Genomic DNA, 25,303 nt, shown 5'->3' with positions numbered 1-25,303 from the left:
AATATGCTAAAAGTGATCTGCTTCTGTTGAAATTGTTGATAAATTTTTAACACTCTCGAGATAAGACAGATAAGCAAACAGATAGAAACAGATATTGTTAGTTTAATTTAATTGTAATCTGATAATTTTCAATCATTAAATGAATTATGCCTTTTTTTAAATTTAATTTACTTAAATTATTTACTCGATTTAATTTAAAACAAATGTTTTAGAAATGAAATCATATGATATGAATAATTTTTGTTTTCCTATTTTAAACATTATAAAATATCATATCATATCACTTTTATCAATCCTTATTTGTCATATTTTATCATATCAAAGTAACCATTATCAAATTTTTCTTTTTTTTTTTAAGTGACAAAAATAAAATAATAAAAAGTTATGATATTTATGCATCATAAAGTAAAGTAAAGTATGCTGTAATAATAGTAAAATAATAATTCTGATGATAATAAATAGTAAATATAAATAAATGTAATTCTATTCATCGTTATCTCAAATTATTTCTAAAAATTATTTTGATTTTAATTTTAAAATTCAAATTCAATTTTTAATAAATTCAATTATTACTTGCAAAATTGTTCTAAGTTAAAAATAAACTCTTCAAGCAATAAAAAGAAAATTGATATAATTTATACAAAACTAAATTCTAAATTGTTGAAGGAACAAAAAAAAAGAAAAACTAAAAAGTGAGAAAAGATTGCAAAAGTGGATGAATTGATATTTTATTAGCATTATTTTACAAATAATTGCCTCAATTTTTCAAATTTTCAATCTACTGTAGATAAAACTATTTAATGTTAGTGTTTCAGCGGCAAATGTCATTTACATTTTGCGCATTTATTCCTTTCACATTTTTTATTTTATCTTCTTTTTTCCACTCTTTTATCTCTTCAAGTAATATTAATATTTCTTCTTCTTCTTCCATTTTTCAATTCTTTTTTTCTTTGAGCTTTACTGTTTATTCTTTTTTAAAAATTTAAAATAATTAACAAATTTTATGAGAAAAAAACTCGTCTTTGTTCTTATTATAAAAATATTTAAAAAATTAATTTAACAAAATGTAATAATTTTGTCTTCTTCTCTTTTTCAATTCTTTTTTTTTTCTTTTTAAAAATTTAAAATAGTTAACAAATTTTATGGAGAAAAAAATTGTCTTTGTTTTATTATAAAACTAATTAAAAAATTAATCGAATTAATATTTAATAAATAATAATTTTGTTGCATCTTAATACTTTTAAAGATTATTACATTTCATGAATTATTTAATTTCAGTAATAAATATTTTTATCGTTTTCTTGGCATTTTTTAATTTTCCAATTACTATTTTTAATTCTTCAATGCTTTTCATTTAAATTTCAAATATTTCATTTTTGATTTTCATTTTATATTAATTATACTCCTAATATCAGTTAAATGCTTTTCATTCAAATTTCAAATATTTCATTCATTTCATTTTTGATTTTCATTTTATATTAATTACACTCCTAATATCAGTTAAATGCTTTTCATTCAAATTTCAAATATTTCATTCATTTCATTTTTGATTTTCATTTTATATTAATTACCCTCCTAATATCAGTTAATATCAGTTCACACATTCAGGATATCGTTTTATTTTACTGATGATATTATGGATCACAAGTATGATCCGGAAGACATACCGGATAATGCCAAAGAATGGAATAATTATTGGAAGATTCCAGAACAACGGAATGAGTGTAACGATCAAGGAAGAAACAAAATGACCAATGGTCAAGCAATGAACACTAAATGTGACAATGAATGCGATCAAAATAAATCAAAAAATTTCGATAGCAAAAAGAAAGGATTAAAATTTGAAATTAATACAAATACTGGAAATGCAATTACTGAAAAGCAAGAAGAATGCAACGATGGCAAACAATTTGAAAGTATTGAATGGAACAAAAATTTGCAAATCCCGGGATTACTGATAAATATCTCGAGAAAATGCACATTAGCATTATCATCATTCCAGATATTATCAGATACTTTTCAACAGTATTACAAGCAATGTTGTGATGCATTTCATATTTGTCACAATGATTTGACAATTGAAACAATCGAGCAATGTGGTGCGCTAACATATGCATTTATTAAATTACTATTTCATATTGGCTATAATCCTGAACGAATAATCGTTTCCGGAATTGATACACTAATGATGTTAGCTGCTAAAAATGCAATTAAACTTGATGATGCATGTTTTGCATGGAAAATGATCGATTCACTGATAACAACGATCAGTGGTGATAAATTGATAATTGCTAAACAAATTAATGCAATCCTATCAAAAATTGATATTAATTTTCAAAATGCAATTTCGCTAATTAACATCGAGCAGCTAATCATATCAAATATGGAAACACTGATAACAGCAATTCTTACAAATGAAATGCAAAATGAACAATTTTTAAATGATCAATTAAAATCATTTATGATAATTGGATCAACAAATAATAATTGCTTAATGAAGCATATTGAAAATTTTGATGATTTTATAACATTTATTGCACATCAAAATAATTTCAAACTTTTTAATGCATTACAAAAAATTTTAATTGAAAAAAAAACTATGACAAATTTATCAGTCAATGAAAAAATTTTCAATGTTAAAATAAATTTGAACGATGAAAAATATTTATTTGCTCATTTGATACATAATTGTAATATTTTATCAGCTGCTACACTACTTATCACTATTTTTAACTCATTTTTAAATGAGCGTTACATTTTTAAAAATGTAACATTCTTATTTCCTGTTATTTTTACATCTGAAAATGATTTTATTCATTTTAAAATTCAATTTTCTGCTAATATTTGCACTGTTACATATAAAAATCATCAATGTGTTACATTTCAATTTGTTAGAAATTGTCAAATTGTCAAATATTTTGACAAAAGTAATAATTGGATTTCTGCTAGCATTGATAAACGATTATTAGCTATTGAAACAGAATTAAATGCTAAATTAGTAACTGAAAAAGAATTTTATACTGAAATGGAAAAGTATTACTATCAATATTATGCGGAATTTCGTTCGGTGAAAAATTTATTAATTAATGGAAATTATGGTACGGTTGAACTTACGCCAAGTGAACATTTTGACGTGTTAATCGACGGAGCTATGCAAGCAATTGTTTTTATTTACATTCAACAATTTGGTGTAAAATCGACTGGTACCACATTGGTACCATTTCATATACAACAAATGATTATCACTGATAATATTAGCGAAGAGGAAGAAATTTCGATTGGAAGAAGAAGAGAAAGAAGCAATAATTCTAATGCTAATATATTAGCATTTGTTAAAGTTAAATTAAAAAATGGACAAATTCAGGGTTCATTTCAATTTATCACTGATAAAATTACTGTTATAGCAAATGCTATCAATTTTTCTCCAATAAAAACAAATCATATATTAAAATCATTGAAAAATGATCAAAATTTTTCATCAACATTTAACAAAGCAAACAAACATTCATCATATCAAATGGAATTAAAAAAATTAAAAATGAAAAAATTTGAACAATTAGAAAAAATATTAGCAAATGATCAGAAAATTGTATGTATTAAATCAATTGCATGTCGTTTACCAAAAAATATCACTGATCCAGCAGAATTTTGGAATGCACTTAAAATTGGTGATTTGATGACAGATAAAATACCATATGATCGTATTAATGGTAGAGATAATTTAGCATATGGACAACAATATGGTATACCAATACGATGTGGTAATTTCTTATCAAATAATATTAGCTATTTTGATGCAAAATTTTTTGGTATTTCAAGAAGTGAAGCAGAAAAAATCGATCCACAACAACGTTTACTTTTAGAATGTATTTATGAATGTATGGAAAATGCTGGAATGATTCATTTACATGATGCAGGTTTTTTTATTGGTTTTATGTCAAATGAATATGCAAATATTGTCAAATGTGATGATGCTATATCAATGCTTGGTTCAAGTGCAAGTATTGTTAGTGGACGATTGAATTATTTGTTTGGTAGTAATGCACCAGCAATTACAATTGATACTGCATGCAGTTCAAGTTTAGTTGCATTACAAATAGCAATTGATGCATTAAAAAATGAACAATGCAAAATTGCTATTGTTGCAGGTGTTAATTTAATTTTAACTGAACAAAGTATTGGTCAACGAGCTAATGGTCATTTATTAGCTGATGATGGCTTATGTCGTAGCTTTGATGCATTATCAAATGGCTATGGTAGAGCAGATGGTTGTGTAGCACTTCTTTTAACATTAAATAATATCACTACTACTACTACTACTACTGATAATATCACTACTACTACTACTGCTGATAATACTACTACTGCTGCTGATAATATTACTACTAGTAGTAATACTACTGATAATGAAAGAATTGATGATTGTATGATAAGAATAATTTCAACAACAATTGGTCATAATGGAAAAAGCATTTCACTAACAGCACCAAATGGTTTTGCACAAGAAAAATTATTGCAAAATTGTTTGAGTGAAATTTCTGAAAAGCAATTGATTGATTATTGGGAAGCACATGGTACTGGTACAATAATTGGTGATGCAATTGAATTAAAAGCATTGCAAGCTAATTTGCAGCATCAATGCTTAATAAGCACTGCTAAAACACATTTTGGACATTCGGAAGCTGCTGCTGGTGCTACTGGTTTAGCTAAAATTTTATTGCAATTTAAAAATGATTATATTCCAGTGCATGGATCATATCAATTTTTACAAAATTTACAAAATGGAAATTTATATTTGCCTATTATTGGTGAAGAATGGATGTGTAATAATGCATTAGCTGGAATAAGTTCATTTGGTATTGGTGGTACAAATGCTATGGCAATAATACAATGTAAAAAATTATTTGATAATAAACAATTAAAAATGAAATTAAATTTAACAACAAAAATGCAAACATATCTTTGTCCATTATCAGCAAAATGTATGGAATCATTAAATATGCTAATGATAAGCTATCAAACAATGCTTGAAAATAGCAATCAAATAATTGCTAATATTTGTTCAACAGCATCGCTTCATCGAAATCATATGCATTATCGTGCTATTATTATCATACATAAAAGAAAAATTATACAAAAATTGGTGATGAAAAATGATAAAGACGGAAAAGGAGGAGAAGGAGAAGCAATGATAGGATTGAAATTATCAAATTATTCATACATATATCTATTTTCTTGGTTTCATTCAAATTTTCCAAAATTTAGAATGATTTATAAATTTTATCTTCCATTAATGAAAAATTTTGCTGTGCAACAAATTCTGGCAAAATTATCACAAACTTATTGTGATATTATTTTAGCTGGCCTATTAAGTTTAATTACTTTTCTAAATGATATTGGCATTAAATTAAATGCTATTTATGCTACTGATAATTTATCATTGCTAGCAGCACATTTAATTACAGGTAAATTAGCATTTACCAATGTAAACAATTATAAAATATATTCAAATATGCAAATTTTTACGAAGAAAATTTCAGCAACAAAGAAGCAAATCGTTGATCGTTATAAATGGTATAAATTAGATATTATTAGAGATCAGAAAAATTTTGAATATGAATTAATGGAAATGATTGGAATATCATATTTACATGGAAATTGTATTAATTGGAAACATCTCTATTCAACATCTTCTTATCAAATTACACTTCCAAATTATCAATTTAAACGTGAATCATATTGGATTACAAAAAATTCACCAACAATTGATCATTGGTTAATTGGACGATTGATGAAAGAAGGCCAAAATGAATGCATTTTTATTAATCAAATTAGCAAAATGACAAATGCAAAATTATTGATGGCGTTTAAATACAATGGACAAATGCGCTTTTCATTTGGTATTTGCTGTGATGCTATTATACAAGCATTACAGCTAACATTTTTCACAAAAAATATTAGCAAACAATCGCAATATTACTTTCATAATTTTACAATGAACAAATATTTGTTGAAGGAAAATGATTGGATGAAAACAACAATTACAAAATATTCAAATATCAAATATCACATCAAATTAACATGTGCAACAAGTGTTATTTGTGAAGCAAATATTATTCTTAATGTTCATGAAACAACAATGAAACGATTAAATATTAATAAAATTAAAAATGGTTTTATTAGCAAACCAAATTTTTATGAAATTCTCAATAATAAAGGAATAATTTATGATGGAATTTATCAAACAATTATTCGTACTTCTACAACTTCCTCTAATGAAATAATATTTGTAGCAAAATGTTGCTATCAAATTTTTCATATATTAGAAGCAATAATACAAAGTGTATGCTATTGTGATATTTTAAATCCAAATGATATTTATGGTGATAAGAAATTTATCATTAAAAATTTAAATTTTCATCAAGCATTTTTAACCGAATCAACAGTGTATTTAGCAATTACAAATCGTAAAATTATCGTTTATAGCGGAAATGATCAAACGATAATGATAAGTGTGAATTTGGATGATGATAATGATAATAACAGTGATAATAAATGTAATGAAAAGATTGATAAGATGAAAAAGGGTCGAAAAGAGAAAATTGATAAGAAAAAAAAATCAGATCAATTTATCAGCACTTCATTTGTTACTTATCAAGAATGCATTGATAAGGTACGACATGCAGTGGAAGATATTCGTAAAGATAATTGTCCAATTAGCAATAAGCAATTATCAGCATCATTTATTGAACTTGGTCTTGATTCATTAGCAATTACTGATCTTGCTAATCGTTTAAATACAATTTATTTTCCTAATTTGCAATTTAGTGCTGTTGATCTTTTCAATTATTCCAATATTAAACTGTTAACGGATGCAATTTATAAGCATAAAATATCATCAAAAATTACTGATAACAAAGATGATAAAAAGATAAGTGAAATAATGGTGAAGCATTCTGGCACTATCACTACATTTGAAGAATTCTCGACTTCTAGAGAATCTCGACTGGACGATAAGCATACATTATCATCAATGCTGGATGATAATGATAATTATGCATATACACAAATATTCTTTAAGAAGCAGTCAAGAAATGATTGTATGAATGTTATCATTACTGATAAGGAATTTTTATTGAAACAAAAATCAGATAATCAATTGATAATTATTGTAAATGATAAAATGCAAAAATATCAAAGCATTGATGATAATGCCAAAATATTGCATTTTAATAGAAGAAATTCTGTGAATTTCAAGCATTATTTGCTATCATATTTGAATGATCATAAAAAAATTTTGATCAAATTTGCATTAAGCAATAATTTTTCACTAAAATATCTTGTTGATGTATTACTTCAATTAACACAAATAATAATCATTCAATCAAATCAAATTTTTATATTTTCTAGCAAATTTAATTCTGGATATGCTAATGCATTTGCATTAGGATTTGCTAAAAGTTTATGCGCTGAATTATATCCAAAAGTGCAATATGAATGGAATTTTATTTTGCAAAAAATTTCAAATTTTAAAAATTATACAAAAAAACAATTATCAAAATTATCAGTGATAAAAAATGATGCATTGTTAAAAGAAAGATGGCTTATAACTGGTGGTCTTGGTGGTATTGGTTGGCAAATGGCTAAATATATCGGTTACAATCGTCGAAATATTTCACATCTTTTTTTGCTTGGTAGAAAAGAACCAAATGAAATGCAAAATGATGAAATGAAAAAAATGCGTGAACGTACGGGCGTTGACGTACGAGCATTTTCGGTTGATTTAACATGCAAAATGCAAGTGCAAGAATTTTTTGAGAAATTACCAGTAACATTAACAAGTATTATTCATAGTGCTGGTTGCATTCATGATAAATTAGCAGCCAAACAAACACATTCAACTTTTCGGCTTGTAATTGATGCAAAATGTAATGGTTTATTAATGTTGGATAAATTATGTCGTTTACATCCAATTAAACATTTTATTATTAATTCATCTATTTCTGCATTAATTGGTAATCGTGGCCAATGTAACTATTCGGCAGCTAATGCTTTTATTGATGAAATTATGCTTAAACGTCGAGCAAAACAACTTCCAGCAACAATAATTAATTGGGGTAATTGGTTAGAAACCGGAATGGCTATTAAGGCTAATAAAATTTTAAATGAAATTGGTTTCATTGGTTTGAAGACGCAAAAAGCATTAGCTTATTTACAAATTGCTATTGATTATGCACCGGAAAGAATGATTATTGCACAAATTGATATCCGGAAAATTTTACACTATCGTCCTGATTTAGCTACTGTATTACTCAATACTGCAAATGATAATAATATACAAATAATTGGAAAGAATAATTCGGAACAGATGTTAAACCGAAGTGATCAATTGGACAAAAATCAATCAATAACTGATAATTTGGTGCAATGGAATAAAAATACGGCAGCAGCAAATAAAACAGGAATTAATGAAGAAAAAAACATTGATTGTCTCAAATTAGAAATGATCAAAATATTGGAGGAATTAACTGGTGATATGATAACAATCGAAAATTATCAGCAAACTTTTATGGATCTTGGTCTTGATTCATTCAAAATTTATCAATTTGTGAGTAAGTTAACGGAAAAAATTGAAATAAAACCAACTTTAAATGTATTAGCAATATTTGAGCATCCAACAATCAATCAACTTTTACATTATATTGCATCATTATACTATCGTATTAAAGAATATTCTGACGATGAAATTACTGAGCGCATTGAGCGCAATTGTCATGCAAATTTGATGGATTATTCAGAAAATATAGCTAAAAGTTTTAAATTTTTTACACTTCATTCAACAGCTAACAAAAAATTAGACAACGAACAAATTCGCTTTTATAATTTGCACAAACAATTAAATCGATCAACGATGATTACATGTAGCAATAAACAATGGAACAATAATTATTTACATATTATTTGGGGTTTCAAATATAAACTGTTGCAAGAAGAAATTATTATTGCAAATAATATTGAGCATTCTCGAAAAGCAATTATATGCTTTATGATTAGTGGACAAGGAAGTCAAATATGGAATATGGGTAGACAATTAAGTTCTATTTTTCCATTTTTTCGACAAAAATTTGATGAAACATTAAATATTGCAAATGAATATATGGCTAAAAAAAGTGTCAATATTCGAGATGTAATTTATCATTGGCATTATCGAGAGTTGCTGTATAAAACAAATTATGCACAACCAATTATTTATTGTTTTGCATATTCGCTTGCAAAATTTTATGAATATTGCGGTGTAAATGCGACATATTTTGTTGGACATAGTATTGGTGAAATTGTTGCATATACATTAGCTAATCAAATATCACTTATTGATGCATTAAAATTAGTCATACGACGTGGTGAAATTCTTGAATTTACCAGAGGAATGGGTAAAATGATTGCTGTTAATGATAAAGAAAATGGTGCAAAATTACAACAGTATAGTGGAATGCACTATGCAGCTATCAATAGTGATAAGCAAATAATCTTATCAGGTGATAATCAATCAGCTAAATTATGCATACATTATGCACAATTACATCATTATTCATTTACAATAATTGATGATTGCTATCCATTTCATAGCTCAGTAATTGATAACACATTATTAGAGCAATATAAAATGGAATGTAAACAAATAAAATTGAAAAAACAAACAAAACAAAATGTTATTTGCTATTCCACTGGTGAATTAATCAATGCTACTAATTTCATTGATAATCAAATAATTGCATCAATTAATTCAACTGTATATTTTAAAAAATGCATTGAAACATTACGTAGAAATAAAACGAATATATGGCTTGAAATTGGTAATGGTGAAATTTTGACAACATTTGTACGAAGTATGATTAATTCTAAATCAGATAATTTAATATTATCATCAATTAGCAATAATATGTATGAAATGGACTCATTTATTCATTCATTATGTCAACTTCAAAATTTTGGTGTTAAAATTAAATGGGAACAAATTTGCAATGAAATTAACACTGATAATAATTCCACTGATAAAAGCATGCTGATGAAAAAATTGTTGAACAAAAAAAATATGAAATTATTTGAGGAGCATCGTCTTCATGGTGCTATAATATTACCTGCTGCATTTATTATTGTTCTATTTGTTGAATATACAACAAATTTATTGGATGCAAAAATTGATGCAATGAAAAGAATGAATTATGATAAGTTATCAGATGAAAGGAGAATGATTATTTTTGAAGCATTACGATTGGAAAAACGAATTACTGTTGCTAATCTAAGCAAAATTAATGTGAAATTTATCAAAACAGAATTATTGCTAACAGATAGCAGTGATAATAATTATTGCAGTTGTCGATTAGGTAATGAAAAGCGTAAAATAATTGTTGAAAAAATGAAACAAATTAATGCATTAAAAAATTTACAAATTAAATGTAAACAATTCAAAATGAAAATGCACAATTTATCGCATCAATTATTTTATGAAATAATGCGAAAAAATGGCTTACAATATGGACCAAATTTTCAAATATTACGTGAAATATATCGTAAAGATTGTTATATTAGTGCATTATTGATAAATGATAATGATCTGATAAGACTTATTGATGGTTCACTTCAATTACTTTCTGCTGCACTTCTCAATACGAACAAATTATCAGTTTATATTCCATTTGCAATTGATGATATTATCATCAATTATAATGCAATATGTACAAAAAGCAATTATTTTCATGCATATGGAATTATCACAAAACGTACTGATAATATTATCAAAGGATCAGTTATTATTTATGATAATGATAGTGAAATTATTATTTTACATAATGTTAAAGCAATTGATATTAGTGCTAATAAGTCTATTATATCAACAAAACATTGCAATCATTCACAATCACAATATTCTGCTAACAAAGAAATGAACCATTTTGCTAGCAGTGATAAGTGTGATAACACTACAAGTGATAACAAAATTACTCCAACTAATACTGTTAGTAAATTAACAGATGAAATTAGCACAGATAAGAAATTATCTATTCAAGATAAAATATTAGAAATTGAAATTATTAGCTATATTGGTCAATTTCCTAATTCTGCAACTGATTGTGCATCATTATGGAATAATTTGAAAGCAGGAATCAATTCTCATTCAACTGATAATATTCAAAAATTTCAAACTGATATAACAATGTTTGAACCATCAAAATTTGGTATTACACCTAAAGAAGCAATTTACATTGATCCTCAACAACGTATTCTATTAGAGTTGACACAAAAATTAATTGAAAAAACAGGTTTGAAAGAATTAACTAATGAAACAGGTGTTTTTATTGGTGTTAGCTCAAATGATTTTGCACAAAAAGCATATGCAGAAATTAATGATGCAAATTCATACCTGAGTACAGGTACAAATCAAAGTGCTTTAGCAGGACGTATTGCTTATTGGTATAATTTAAATGGACCAACAATGGTAATTGATACAGCATGTTCATCATTTGCTTCTGCACTTACTGTTGCATGTGATAATATTAAACAGGGTAATTGTCGTATGGCACTTGTTGGTGCTATTAATATAATTTTAAATTTAAAATCAACAACTGTCTTACAGAATGCTCAAATGCTTAGTGAAACAAATTTTTGTAAGGTATTTGATGTGGATGCAGATGGATATGTTCGATCAGATGGTGCTGCTATGATATTAATTCATGGAAAAAATTTGAATTTAAAAAGTGAAACATTTGCAATTCATCAAAATGATTTTAAATTTACAATTGAAGCATACGGTATGCGACATAATGGACGATCAAATGCGCTTACAGTACCAAATGGAATAAGTGAATATGAATTAATGAGTAAAGTTTGTAAGAAACGAGTAAATAAGTCAGTGATAAATTGGGTGGAAGCACATGCAACAGGTACCTCATTAGGTGATCCAATTGAAGCAAAAGCTATTTTAAATGCTTTGGCTGATAATAATGATAATGATAATGATGCTCAATCGATTCATATTACATCGGTCAAAAGTTCAATAGGTCATTGTGAAGCTGTAGCCGGTGCTGCATCATTAATTATGGTGCTTGAAGCATGCAATCATAACTATCTACCATCAATGCAACATTTCAAATTGTTAAATCGAAATATCATAAATGATTGTGGTTCATTAATTGTACCGGTAATTGGTGAAGAATTACCAAATGGTACCATTGATATACTCATAAATAGTTTTGGTTTCAGTGGTACCAATACATCAATCGTTCTCAGAAGATCAAATCGAGAACAATTGCAAAATGATGTAAAAAGATCAAAACAATCAATGATAAAGCAAATGCTATCAACCAATCATTCTCCATCTATCATTTCATATTCAGGTGATAATTTAGAAGTACTTAAATTAATTTCCGGAAAATTAAAAATGTATGTAGAAAATGCATGCTACAATCTTACAACAGTCTGTGCAATGTTACAAAATTCACCGGATTTATCTACCGGAAAATATCGAATAGCAATGCCAATTAAACAGCATACACAAAAATGGATGTCTTTTGTGGAAATGTTTAAAAAATCACAAAAATGGACTAAAATTATTTTTAAAATGGAAGGAAAACCGGAACCAGCTATGATTGCTGAATTATACATATCATATCGTTCATTTCGAAAAATTTTCCTCAAATATCTCAAAATTTATAAATGCACAAATAATTTTACAACAACAAAATTAGATGAACAAAATGCATTTGAATATATTTCAAAAATTTCATTGCTTACATTTCTATTTGTAATTGGTGTAAAACCATTAATAATTATTGCAACGAATAGAATTGATCAAATTATTGCTAAAGTGATAAGAAGAAATTATCAAAAAGGAATGTCATATGAATGTTGCAATTTTGAAATACAGGAAGAAATAATTTCTGATAATTTCGATTGTATTTTAAGCATATCAACTTTACAAATTGAAAAACCTAAAATGAAATTTGGCAGTAATTTGAAAAAAACATTTAGCAATCAATTTGTGGAAATAATTTGTCAACTATATGTGCATTTTATTGATATCAATTGGAAAATGCTTAATGATCAGACAGTTAAAACATGTCTCATACCGGATGCCGAATATTCCAAGAAAAAATATTGGCCATTTACTGATTGTAATATGCAAATTAATGATTGTAATTCATTGCATACTGAAATTCACTTTTCAAATTTGCAATTGGAAATGTCTGAGCAGACGAAAAATCTCGAAAGTGTAAATCCTATAATTGATCAATTTAACAGTAATAATTTTGATAATACTAAAACGGATTTGATCAATTCTCACTATCTGTATAAGTTAGTTCAAAAGAAATGTTTACTACCGGATCCGGAACAAACTATGCCATTTATTGCTATTAATCTAACCGATACAACAACAATTCTAGGACAACAAGCTATATTTGTCACCAAGATAAATGATAATGATGATATTGTTAGGATTAAAAAACAATTTCATTTGCATCAATGTACAAAATTGATATTTGAATGGATAATTGATGAGGAAAATTTATTGGAAAATACTATAAAACAAAGTATGCTGGTGATTAATTTATGGAAAATTCTGGTAAACAGCAGCAACAACAATAACAACAACAACAATAACAATAATAATTGTTTCAGAAACAATAATAATGCAAAATTATGCTTAATTGTTTTTGCTATTAGTAATAGCAATGAAAATGAAAGATTATTTGCGCCATTTTCAGCTTTACTAAAAACATTAGCAATGGAAGAGACAAGTGTAAATTTTAAAGCTATTCATACTGATATTATTGATAAGCAAATTTTGTATGAAATTTGGGATGAAAATTTTATCAATGAAATAATTTGTTACAGTGGCGGTAATCGATTTGTTGAAAGAATGCAAGAAATGAATGATAAAGAATTAATTGTGGAACAGATAAGAAATACTGATCGAATACTGATAACAGGAAATATTCGAGGAATAGCAGGAAAATTAATTGAAATTTTAAAACCACGTTTAGCGATTGCTATCTCAAGAACAATGCTTAATACATGTAGCAGTGATAAGAATGGCTCAATAATTAGAACAATACAGGCAGATTGCACTGATTATATGCAAATGGAAAAAATTTTTGCGACATTTGCGCCATTTGATATGATCTTTCATTGTGCAGCAACAGTAAGCAATTGTTTGATGGAAAATATGAATGTGAAATTATTTGAAATGGTTTGTCAACCAAAAGTTTTAGGTTTACAAAATATTATCAAACTTTCAAGATTGTATTCAATTCAAAAAATTGTTGCATTCTCATCAGCTGCAACAATTCTTGGCTCTGCTGGACAAGCTAATTATGTTGTTGCTAATGAACTTATGGAATATTTGATGCGAAAAAATGTACCAAATGGATTGGTCATTAGTTGGGGACCATGGGATGGTCAAGGATTTTTGGCCGGTGAACATATGGCTAAAATTAGACGACAAATTCAGACCAGTGGTTGGAAATTATTACAGGTAGAACAGGTGACACAACTATGTTACAAATTACTTTCTAGTAAAGGTCATCATATAGCAATGAGTGTTAATTTTGATATACTTCAAAAAAAACGTCCATATTTGAGAAAATTTTTGGAAAATATTTCCATTAATAATGACAATAACAACAACAACAATAACAATAATAGCGACGACAATAACAACAATAGCGACAACAATAACGACAACAAGGGAGATGAATTTATTTTACAAAATAATTTGCATTCAATTTCTGGATCCGAAAAAAATTTCACTGAAATAATCAATAATTGTATTATGGAAGTAAGTGGTATAACAGATGTTAAATTTGATATTGGTTTTATGTCAATGGGAATTGATTCATTAATGATTACCGAAATGCAAAAATTACTTAATGAACGATTAAATTTAAATATTCCAATTGCAATTTTCTATGAATATTCAACTGTTCAAACATTATCACAATATTTAGCACAAAATATGCTAATAAATGATAATAAATTACAAAATGATAAGCGTATGAAAAATGATAAAAATGATAAGATAGCAATTATTGGTTATTCAGGTGCATTTTCTGGCGCATCTAATGATGAGATATTTTGGCGCTCTTTGCTAGATGGTCAAGAATTAATTGAGCAACAAAAACGAACAAAAATAAATGATCATGAAGAAATGATAGAAGGAATTGGTATAATGCCTGATTTAGATAAATTTGATTATCAATTCTGGAATTTAACATCTAGTGATGCAAATTATATTGATCCACAAATTCGTAAATTTGTTGAGCATGCATATATTGCTCTAGAACGTTCTGGTCTTATACGTATTCGAGATAAATTACGAATTGGTGTTATTGTTGGTGCTGAACCATCAGAGTATCACGTGAAATCACGTTGCATTGGTGGTATTGAAAATTTATACGAGATTAATCAAAAAGATTTTATTGCTACATGGACCAGTCATTTGCTCAATCTAAATGGTCCATCATTTGCTGTTTATTCAGCATGCTCCACTGCACTTATTGCTATTGTACAAGCAATTAATTTACTAAAACAAAATCAATGTGATATTGTACTTGCTGGTGCTGTATCATTAGCATTACCTTATACAGGTAACAATAGTAATAATAATAATAGCTTAAAACATGGAATGATACTATCAACTGATGGTCACTGTCGTCCATTTGATCAACAATCCAGTGGAACAGTTCGAGGTTCAGCAGTTGGTGTTATTGTACTACAACGATTAAATGATGCTCAAAAAATGAACATACCTGTTATAGGTAATATAATTGGCTATGCAATTACAAATGATGGCTTATTAAAGTCAAGCTTTATGGCACCAAATATTACTGGTCAACAAAGCTGTATCAAAAAAGCAATTGAAATGTGTGACACAAATGAAATTGATTATATTGAATGTCACGGTAGTGGTACAATAACAGGTGATCTAATTGAACTTACAGCAATGTCACAGTGTTATCAACGTGACACATTAATTGGTTCTGTTAAAGCAAATATTGGACATGCATTAGCTGGTGCTGGTATTGCTGCAATTATAAAATTATGCAAAATTGCTGAAATGAGAATTATTCCAAGACAAATTAATTTTGAACAATTTAATGAACATTTAAGCGATGTTAGCTTTCAAATTACCAAATGTAATATTGAAATTGAGAAGAAAATTTTACGTTTAGCTGTAAATGCATCTGGTATTGGTGGTACAAATGCGCATCTAATCATTGAAAATGATAATAATCATTTCTTATCAACATATCAATCAAATAATAATCATTATTTTTATGCATTAATCATAACTGGTAAAAGTAAAAATGCATGCATGCAACTTTGTAATTGCATTGGTAATTATTTGCAAATGAAAATGAATTTAAATCAAATTGCAAGTACATTGCAAAATTATCGTGAACATTTTCAATATCGATTTGGTATTACTGTACGAACAATTAGCGATGCTAAAAATGAATTAAAAAATGCTGTTAAAATTGAAAAAATAATTAATTTAAAATGTGAAAATATTGCATTCTATATTGCACCACAAGGATTGGAATATTTAAATATGGGTTTTGAAGCAATGAAATATAATCAAACATTTTGTAATGTAATGAAAAAATGTTTTCATATTGCTAGTAAATTAATTGGTGTAAATTTTGAAAATATAATTCATCAACAACAACAACAACAACAACAACAACAACAACACCAACAACAAACAATAACAATGGAAAATATGCTTTTAAAGCAACCATATTCACAATTAGCTACATTTATTATTTGCTATGCTTTAATGGAACAATTAAAAGAATGGAAAATTGATGGTTGTATTATGATTGGACATAGTTTAGGTGAATATGTTGCTGCTGTACAAGCTAATGTTTTTGATATTGAAACAGCATTAATGATTATTTTCAAACGTGGATGTTTGATTGCAAAAACAGAAAATGCTAAAATGTTAGCTGTAAATTGTGCAATTTATAACAAACATTTGAATAGCAATAAAAAATGCTTGCAAATTCCTGAAACAATTGAAATTTCAGCTCATCTACATTCAAATTTGAAATGTTTTGTTGGTAAACCTAAAACAATTGATGCATTTAAGCAATTGTTGGAAATTAATGAAATACATTGTCGAGAGCTAACAACAAATTATGGTTTTCATAGTTCATTTATGAATTCAATACTTGATGAATTTGAGCAATTTTTGGCAAAATTCACTTTTCAAAAGCCAACAAAACAAATTTTATCAAATATTAATGGTGAATTAATTAAGCATTTTGATGCTAAATATATGATTGAACATATGCGTTATGCTGTTCGACTTGATAAATGTATTGCAAATTTAAGCGATCAAATTAAAATAATTATTGAAATTGGTCCAAAAGGTATTTTGGAAAGTTTATTAAATGCTAATAAACAATGCAAAATTGATATTATTTCAACAATACCATCAAAGAAACAATATGAAAAAGGTTATGATACAGGTAATTTACTTCATATTGCAACAAAATTATGGATGAAAGGTTATGAATTAAATTGGGAAAAAATTTGTGGCAATTATAGCTTTGATAAATTTCTTCCAAATTATCAATTTGAAAAAAATATTTGCTGGGAGAAACAAACAGTGAAATGGACGAGTGAAAATATTGATGTAAATTTGTATGAATCATGTTGGTTATCATGTAAATATACAACAAAACAACAACAACAACAATTACCAAAAGGAGTTTTATTATTTGTATCACAAAGAAGGACAAATTCAATTGATAAATTTCTTTCAATGCTACATAATTTATTTGTACCGGTGCAGTGTATTTTTAATGATACAATATCATTAACCGGAAATATTAATGTAATAAATGATAATATTTATATTAATTCAAATAATCAACAATCGTACTATGAATTAGCTAATTTTCTTCGCAGTAATAATTTTTATTATGATACTATAATTCATGCATGGAATTTTCCGGTAAATTTACAAACTGATGAGAGCAGTGATTCATATTTATTAACAAGTTTTTATTCTGTATATTGGATTTTAACAATTATTACACAAAATATGATTGATTTAAAATTTCTGACATGTATTGATTGGAATGCAGAACCGGAAATATTTACTGTTCTTGGACCAATACGAGAATTTGTAATGACAAAAAGATCAATGAAAGCTGCATGTATTCTTTGCACATCAGAAATTAATTTATTTGATGCATTACAATTACTTCAATTGCATCATGCTAATTTTGCATTAATTCGAAATTTTGTAAATGATAAATTTGAGTATTTTTCCTATCAATTAAAATTAACTGAATGTGATAATTATTTGATTGGAAATGAGAAACAATCAATAATTGATAAGAATGATTGTTGTCTGATTCAAAATGCTGATATCATTGTAATTTTTGGATTTGGTAGCATTGGACAATCATTTGCAAATGTTCTTTGTCAAAATTTTAACAATTTAACAATTTGTATTGCTTGTCCAAATGCTACAAAACACTTTCAACAACATCAAAATAAAATTAATCAATGGAAAATTTTACGAAATTTGGAAATGTCTAAAAAAGTTAATCAGACAAATGTAGCAGCAATTGTTGATGTTAACAATGAGCAACATAAATTCTTTGCATATGACATTGATGTGACAAACAACGATGATGTGCGACATTTATTGACACAAATAATGTCACAACATAAACAAATCAATGTTATCATACATGCAGCAGCTGGAAAAATTGATCGTAGTATTAAATTTGACAAAAATTTCAATGAATTACAAACTGTTTTGCAACCAAAAATTTGTGGTATTCGTAATGTAATCAATATTTTACATGAAAATAATATCAATATTCGAAGTTTAATTCTTAATTCCAGTATGAATGCATTATTTGGCATACCTGGTAATAGTGATTATGCAGCATCAAATATTTTTCTTGATATATGCAGTGAGCAAAAATTCCGGAATGTTCAAAAAATTACAACCGTACAATGGACCGGTTGGAGAGATAGCACTATGCTTAGCAATTATAACAGCGACAAAAATAAAAGTCAAAATCCTGTAGCAAACCTGATCATGAAATATTCATTATCAGTAAATGATGCTGAACAAATGATAAAAAAATGTTTGTATCAACAAGGATTAATTGCTGTTTCATTTATTAATCCAAATGAAATAATTCAGGAAATTCGTAAATTAAATTTTACATTAAATGATAAATTTGCAACTGAATTAATGGAGGAAAAAAATATGAAAATGAATTGCAATGAATTTAAAAATGTTATTGCAAAAATTTGGATGAATTATTTGAATGTTGAACAGATCATTGATCATGATGATTTCTTTCAATTAGGTGGACATTCATTAAATGGTATGCAAATTATTTGGGAAATTAATTGTATGTTGCAAATTGATTGCAAATTGGATGATTTATTTCAACATTCACAATTTCAACAGTTTTTGCATTTTTTACAAAATGCAAAATTGAAAAGAAATGAGCAAAAATTTTCATTTAAATTAAAAGATTACAAAATGTTTGATTGTATTGAAAAGTTAAAAATGATTCGATTAAGTTATCCACAAGAAAATATGTTTATTTTACGAGAATTACACCATCCAACACTCTATAATATTTGCTTTTTGCTAACATTTCAAGGATTAATTTGCATTAAAAGTTTGCATAAAGCATTTCTATTTCTAATTGCACGACAAACATCACTACGAACAACATTTCTGATAAGAAATGATATATGTTATCAGGAAATTCAATCACTTACTGAATCCTATTATCATATGTTATGGCCAATGTTAGATGAATATGAACGTTATCAATTGATAAATGATGAAAAAAATCATATAATGGATTTAAGACAAATTCCATTTCGATTATTATCAATGTGTAGTAGTGAGAGCAGTGATAAGATGAAAAATGAATATATGATAGTGATAAGTCAACATCATATTATCACTGATGGTTGGTCGATGACTATTTTTGCTAATGAATTAAGCAAATTTTATCATTATTGTCTAACAAATGAGCATATTCCGGTAACATTTAAACGTTTATCACATCATGTAGCACATTTTGCTGCATGGCAACGTAGTGATAATTTTACTCAAATGATAAATGATGATTTGAAACGATTGTGTGCAAAATTTCAACAACAACAACAACAACAAGGAACACAAATTATCACACATAAAACAGCAATTCTGATAACAAAATTAATTCGTCAAAAAATTTTCAATGTTTCATTATCACTATGGATGCAGGTAAATGAAACAGCTAAACGTTATCAACAAACTGTTTATACAGTAATGCTTACTGCATTTGTATGTCTCATTCGTAAATTCTCGAATGATTATGATAATAATACAATAATAATTGGTTGTCCGGTATCTGGTCGAATGAATGTTGATGAAATGAAATTAGTTATGGGTTATTTTTTAAATAATATTATTTTAATTGTTGAAAATTTTCAAATGAATGTAACAAATGAAATGCTTTTTGAGCAAATTAAAGCAGCAATTCAGGATGCTCGTTCATTTGAACATTTACCATTTCATTTATTGGTTGCTAATTTATCAACAGAGCAACGACAATTTGCAACAAATCAACATCCTATTTTTAATATATTTTTTAACTATCGTCATAATCTTGATTTTCCAAAAATTGAAATTTCAAATGTGAAATGTTCAATAAAACAACTTACCACAAATGATGCATTTGATTTTGCATTTACAATTGATGAAATAAATGATAATGATAATGGACCATTAATTACTATTAATTATAATGCAAATCAATATTCCAATCAACTTATCGATCAAATGATTGTTGTTTATTTGAAATTACTTAAATCAATTTGTAGCAAAAATGATTGTATTCAAAATGAAATGTATAATTTCAAATGTAAAATGCATTATTGTGATGTATTATCAGGTAGTGCTATTGATATTATCAAACAACAAGCAATACATACTGATAAGCTTATTGCTTTTTGCAATTCATATCAAACAATAATTACTTATCAACAACTGTACGAAATGATTGATGTATTTTCTAAGCAAATAACACAATTTTATTTGCAAAATAGTTGTGAAAATATTCGTGCTGATACAATAATACCAATATGTGCTGATTCAAATGCAATAATAGCACCGCTATTAGCAGTGCAATTAATTGGTGCTGCATATGCGCCAATTGATCCAGCAAATTCTAGCACAATGATTGCACAATTAGTGCATGATATTGGTGCAACAATTATTATTGTTCAAGAAAAGCACTTAAATTTGAATATTCCAATGCTAAACATGGAACAATTTGCAGCATTTACTAATCAACAACAACAACAACAAACTGATACGAAAAATTGGAAAATGATTTATTGCAATAAAAAATTAGCAAATGAACGGATGAAAAAATATTCACAATGTATTGATTTATCATATGTAATATTTACCAGTGGTACAACCGGAAAACCGAAAGCAGTTTGTGTTACAAATCAAAATTTGCTTAATTTTATTGTTGCATCAACACAACAAACAACATTTCATCCTAACTATCGCATTTATCATTCGGTAAATACAATTTTTGATGTAAGTTGTATGAATATTTTTACAACATTTTCAAATGGTTGTTGTTTAATTAGCGCAGCAAATATTCTTAATGCAACAAATGAAATTATTGAAATGAATGTACAATTTGCATTCTTATCAGCAGCACTATTTAATATGTTTGATAATGATGAGATTAATCAGTTGCAACAACTAGAAAAATTATTTGTTGGTGGTGAAACAATTAACAATCAACAAATTAATCGTTGTTTACAATTGGGAATTTGTTTATGTCAAATTTATGGACCAACTGAAACAACAATTTGGTCATTAACAAATAATTGCACCATTTTTGAAAACGAATGTGGTCGTATAATTGGAACAGTAATTAATAATGAATTTGCATATGTATTAGATTCAGAAAATAATCTAACATGTAATGGTGCTAAAGGTGAATTAGTAATTTGTGGTAATGGTATAACACGTGGTTATTTAAATTTAAATAATTCAAATGTTTTTAAATGTAATAAATTTCATACTAAAGAAGATGAAATTTTAAAACGTAATTTAATTGCTTATTACACTGGTGATTTTGTAATAAAATTTGGTGAAAAATATCATTTTCTTGGACGTAAAGATAAACAATTGAAAATGCATGGTTATCGTCTTGAACCAACTGAAATTGAAATTGTAGTACGAAAATGGGATTTAACAATTGGAAATGTTATTGTTTTAAAAAATGAACAATTAGATAGTTTGGTATTATTTATTGAAAAAGAAACTGATAGTAAATATTACTGTGATTTATTACGACAATATTTGAATGAAAATTTACTTCATTTTATGATACCAAAAAAAATTATTTTGCTACAACGAATGCCATTAAATCGAAATGGAAAAATTGATGTGAATAAATTAAATGAAATGATAAGAAATGATTATTATTATCATTCCACTGATAATGATAATGAAATTATTGCATCAATTCAAACTAATAATGTATTACAACAAGAGGTGCAAAAAATTTGGTGTCAATTAATTGGCTTATCACAAATTAATCTCACTGATAATTTTTTTACAATTGGTGGACATTCTCTGCTACTAATACTTCTACGACAAAAACTTCGTGATAAATTTAATTTCACTTTAAATTTTCAACAATTCTATCGTCAACCAACATTAGCAGCACTTATTGCTAGCATACAAACAGAACTGAATATTTGCTATAATGAAAAAAATGATTACACTTATCAAAATTATCATTTATCTGTACCTTTGCAAGATTTTAATTTGATAAAATTTGTCAATCTTCGAGAAACTGTCACATCAATTGGTAATGTTTATATGATACATGCAATTGCTGGTACAATTTATTCATATTTTGGATTAGTATCAACTATACCACAATGTTTTAATATTTATGCTATCGAATATGAATTGTATTATCCATCGGATAGTTTAATTGAACTTGCAACATTTTACTCGAAACAGGTAAGTAAAAAAAAAAAATTTCACCTATTTAAATTATTTGCATTATAGTTAGATATGAAAAGTAAAATATATATATATATCTTCATAAAGTTTTATTGGAAAATTTAAAATTTTTAAACTTTTATAATATTAATCAATAAATTAGAATTTTATCACATTATTTAATAAATTGAACTTTTATCATATTGTTCAATAAATGACAATTTTATCAGATTATTTAATAAATTAAACTTCTAGTATGAAAAGTGAAATATGTCTGTAAAAAATAAAAAATTAAACTTTGATCATATTAATCAATAAATTAGAATTTTATCAGATTATCCAATAAATTTATCAGATTATTGAATAAATTAAACTTCTAGTATGAAAAGTGAAATATGTCTGTAAAAAATAAAAAATTAAACTTTGATCATATTAATCAATAAATTAGAATTTTATCAGATTATCCAATAAATTTATCAGATTATTGAATAAATTAAACTTTTATCATCTTTTATCATAGTGTTCAATAAATTAAACTTTTATAATATTATTCAATAAATTAGAATTTTATCACATTATCCATAAAATTAAACTTTTATAATATCATTCAATAAATTAGAATTTTATCACATTGTTCAATAAATTAAACCTTTATTACATTAATCAATAAATTAGAATTTTATCACATTCAATGATTTAAACCCTTACTATATTATTCAACATATGTTATATGTTAAATAAAAAAATAAATAAATATTTGCATATATGTTTTCTTTAAAAAAAATTTTCTAGGCACAAAAAAAAAAGTTATCAAATTGTTATAAAATATGGAAACTCTTCGTTTTTTTTTTTTTTTTTTTTTTTTCCATTTTAAGAAATTATTTGTTGATAAAAAATATTTATTTTTGCTTCGTAATTTCTTTTTTTAAAAAATAATATTTCCATTGTTAAATTAAATTTATGTAATTAATTAAAGTTTTAAAATTATTTAGATTGTTAAACATAGTCAAATGAATGCGATATATTTAATGGGACATTCATTAGGTGGTATTTTGGCACGTGAAATTGCAGAATTACTTAATAATAATCGAGATAATAAAAAAGAATTATTTGTTATAATGCTTGATTCATGGTGTATTGGTATTGAAAATTTACATATGAATACTCTCATATGCTACCTTCAGGTGGTTTTAACTTTTATTTCGTCAAAAAAAGAAAAAGAAATTTACTTTACTTTTAACTTTTATTTTGTCAGAAAAAGTTTACTTTACTTTTAACTTTTATTTTGTCAGAAAAAGAAAAAGAAATTTACTTTACTTTTAACTTTTATTTTGTCAAAAAAAAAAAAAAAAATTACTTTACTTATTCATATAGTAAAGATTTAGCTTACTTATTTATATAGCAAAGATGAAAAAGAAGTAAGAAGTAATTGTTAAAAAAAAAAATTTATTTTATTTACTCATATAGTACAGAAATGTAAGAGAAATAATTACTACATTTTTTAAAATTATTTTTTTTATTTTTTAGGAAAAATTAAAAGGATTGCCAGATAAAGAGGAATATATTAAGAAATCGATGAAATTAACTAAAATGCTACAAAATCATCAATTTACAATTAATTCAATCAAAATTTACCTTTTAAAAGCAAAAGATCATGGAAATTCTCCTCTTCGAACACATCTAAGGTAAGTAAACAAATTTCATTTGCTATAATCAGTGATAAACTTAGTGATAAACAAATATATACCATTAAGAAAAAAAATGATTTCTTCTTTCTTGTTTCTTTTTTAAAATTCATAATTAAAAACTTAAAATCATGAAATTCATAATTAAAAACTTAAAATCATGAAATTCATAATTTAACTAAACTATCTAGAGAGAGAGAGAGAGAGAGAGAAAAAAAAAAGGCTAATCATTTACTAATGTTTCATATTATTCAAAAGAGAGAAAAATTAATTTGCTTCCTTTCCTTCTTCTTTACATTCATATTTTTCTGAATAATTTTTGATTATTATTTTTTTTTTTTCTTTTTTAAGAGAATTAAATTCCAAACAACAAACACAATCGTTAATTTCAAATGGATGGCATAAAATTTCAACGAAAAAAGTGGATATATTTCTGGTTGATGGTGATCATGATTCGATGTTACAGCAACATAATATGACCTTGTTGACCCGTATTTTTGCTTACATTTATGCTATGAATGGAATCATAGTTGAACAGTCTTAA

General features: G+C 26.1%; 1 protein-coding gene across 1 annotated transcript; it reads left to right on the top strand.

The window, feature by feature from the left end:
• Positions 1-1,636: 1,636 nt before the first annotated feature.
• On the top strand, positions 1,637-25,303 carry Bma-pks-1 (Beta-ketoacyl synthase, N-terminal domain containing protein; the record flags this gene model as incomplete). The annotated part of the gene is made up of 6 exons (XM_043075935.1): positions 1,637-5,465; positions 5,541-13,586; positions 13,761-23,092; positions 24,067-24,258; positions 24,602-24,759; positions 25,111-25,303. 6 exons carry the CDS (start codon positions 1,637-1,639, stop codon positions 25,301-25,303), a joined length of 21,750 nt encoding a protein of 7,249 aa, XP_042931869.1.

The sequence above is a fragment of the Brugia malayi genome (genome assembly GCF_000002995.4).
Source record: "Brugia malayi strain FR3 genome assembly, contig: Bm_v4_ChrX_scaffold_001, whole genome shotgun sequence".
NCBI lineage: Eukaryota > Metazoa > Nematoda > Chromadorea > Rhabditida > Onchocercidae > Brugia > Brugia malayi.
The sequence above is the reverse complement of the archived record's forward strand: the minus strand, read 5'-3'. Positions and strand labels throughout refer to the sequence as shown.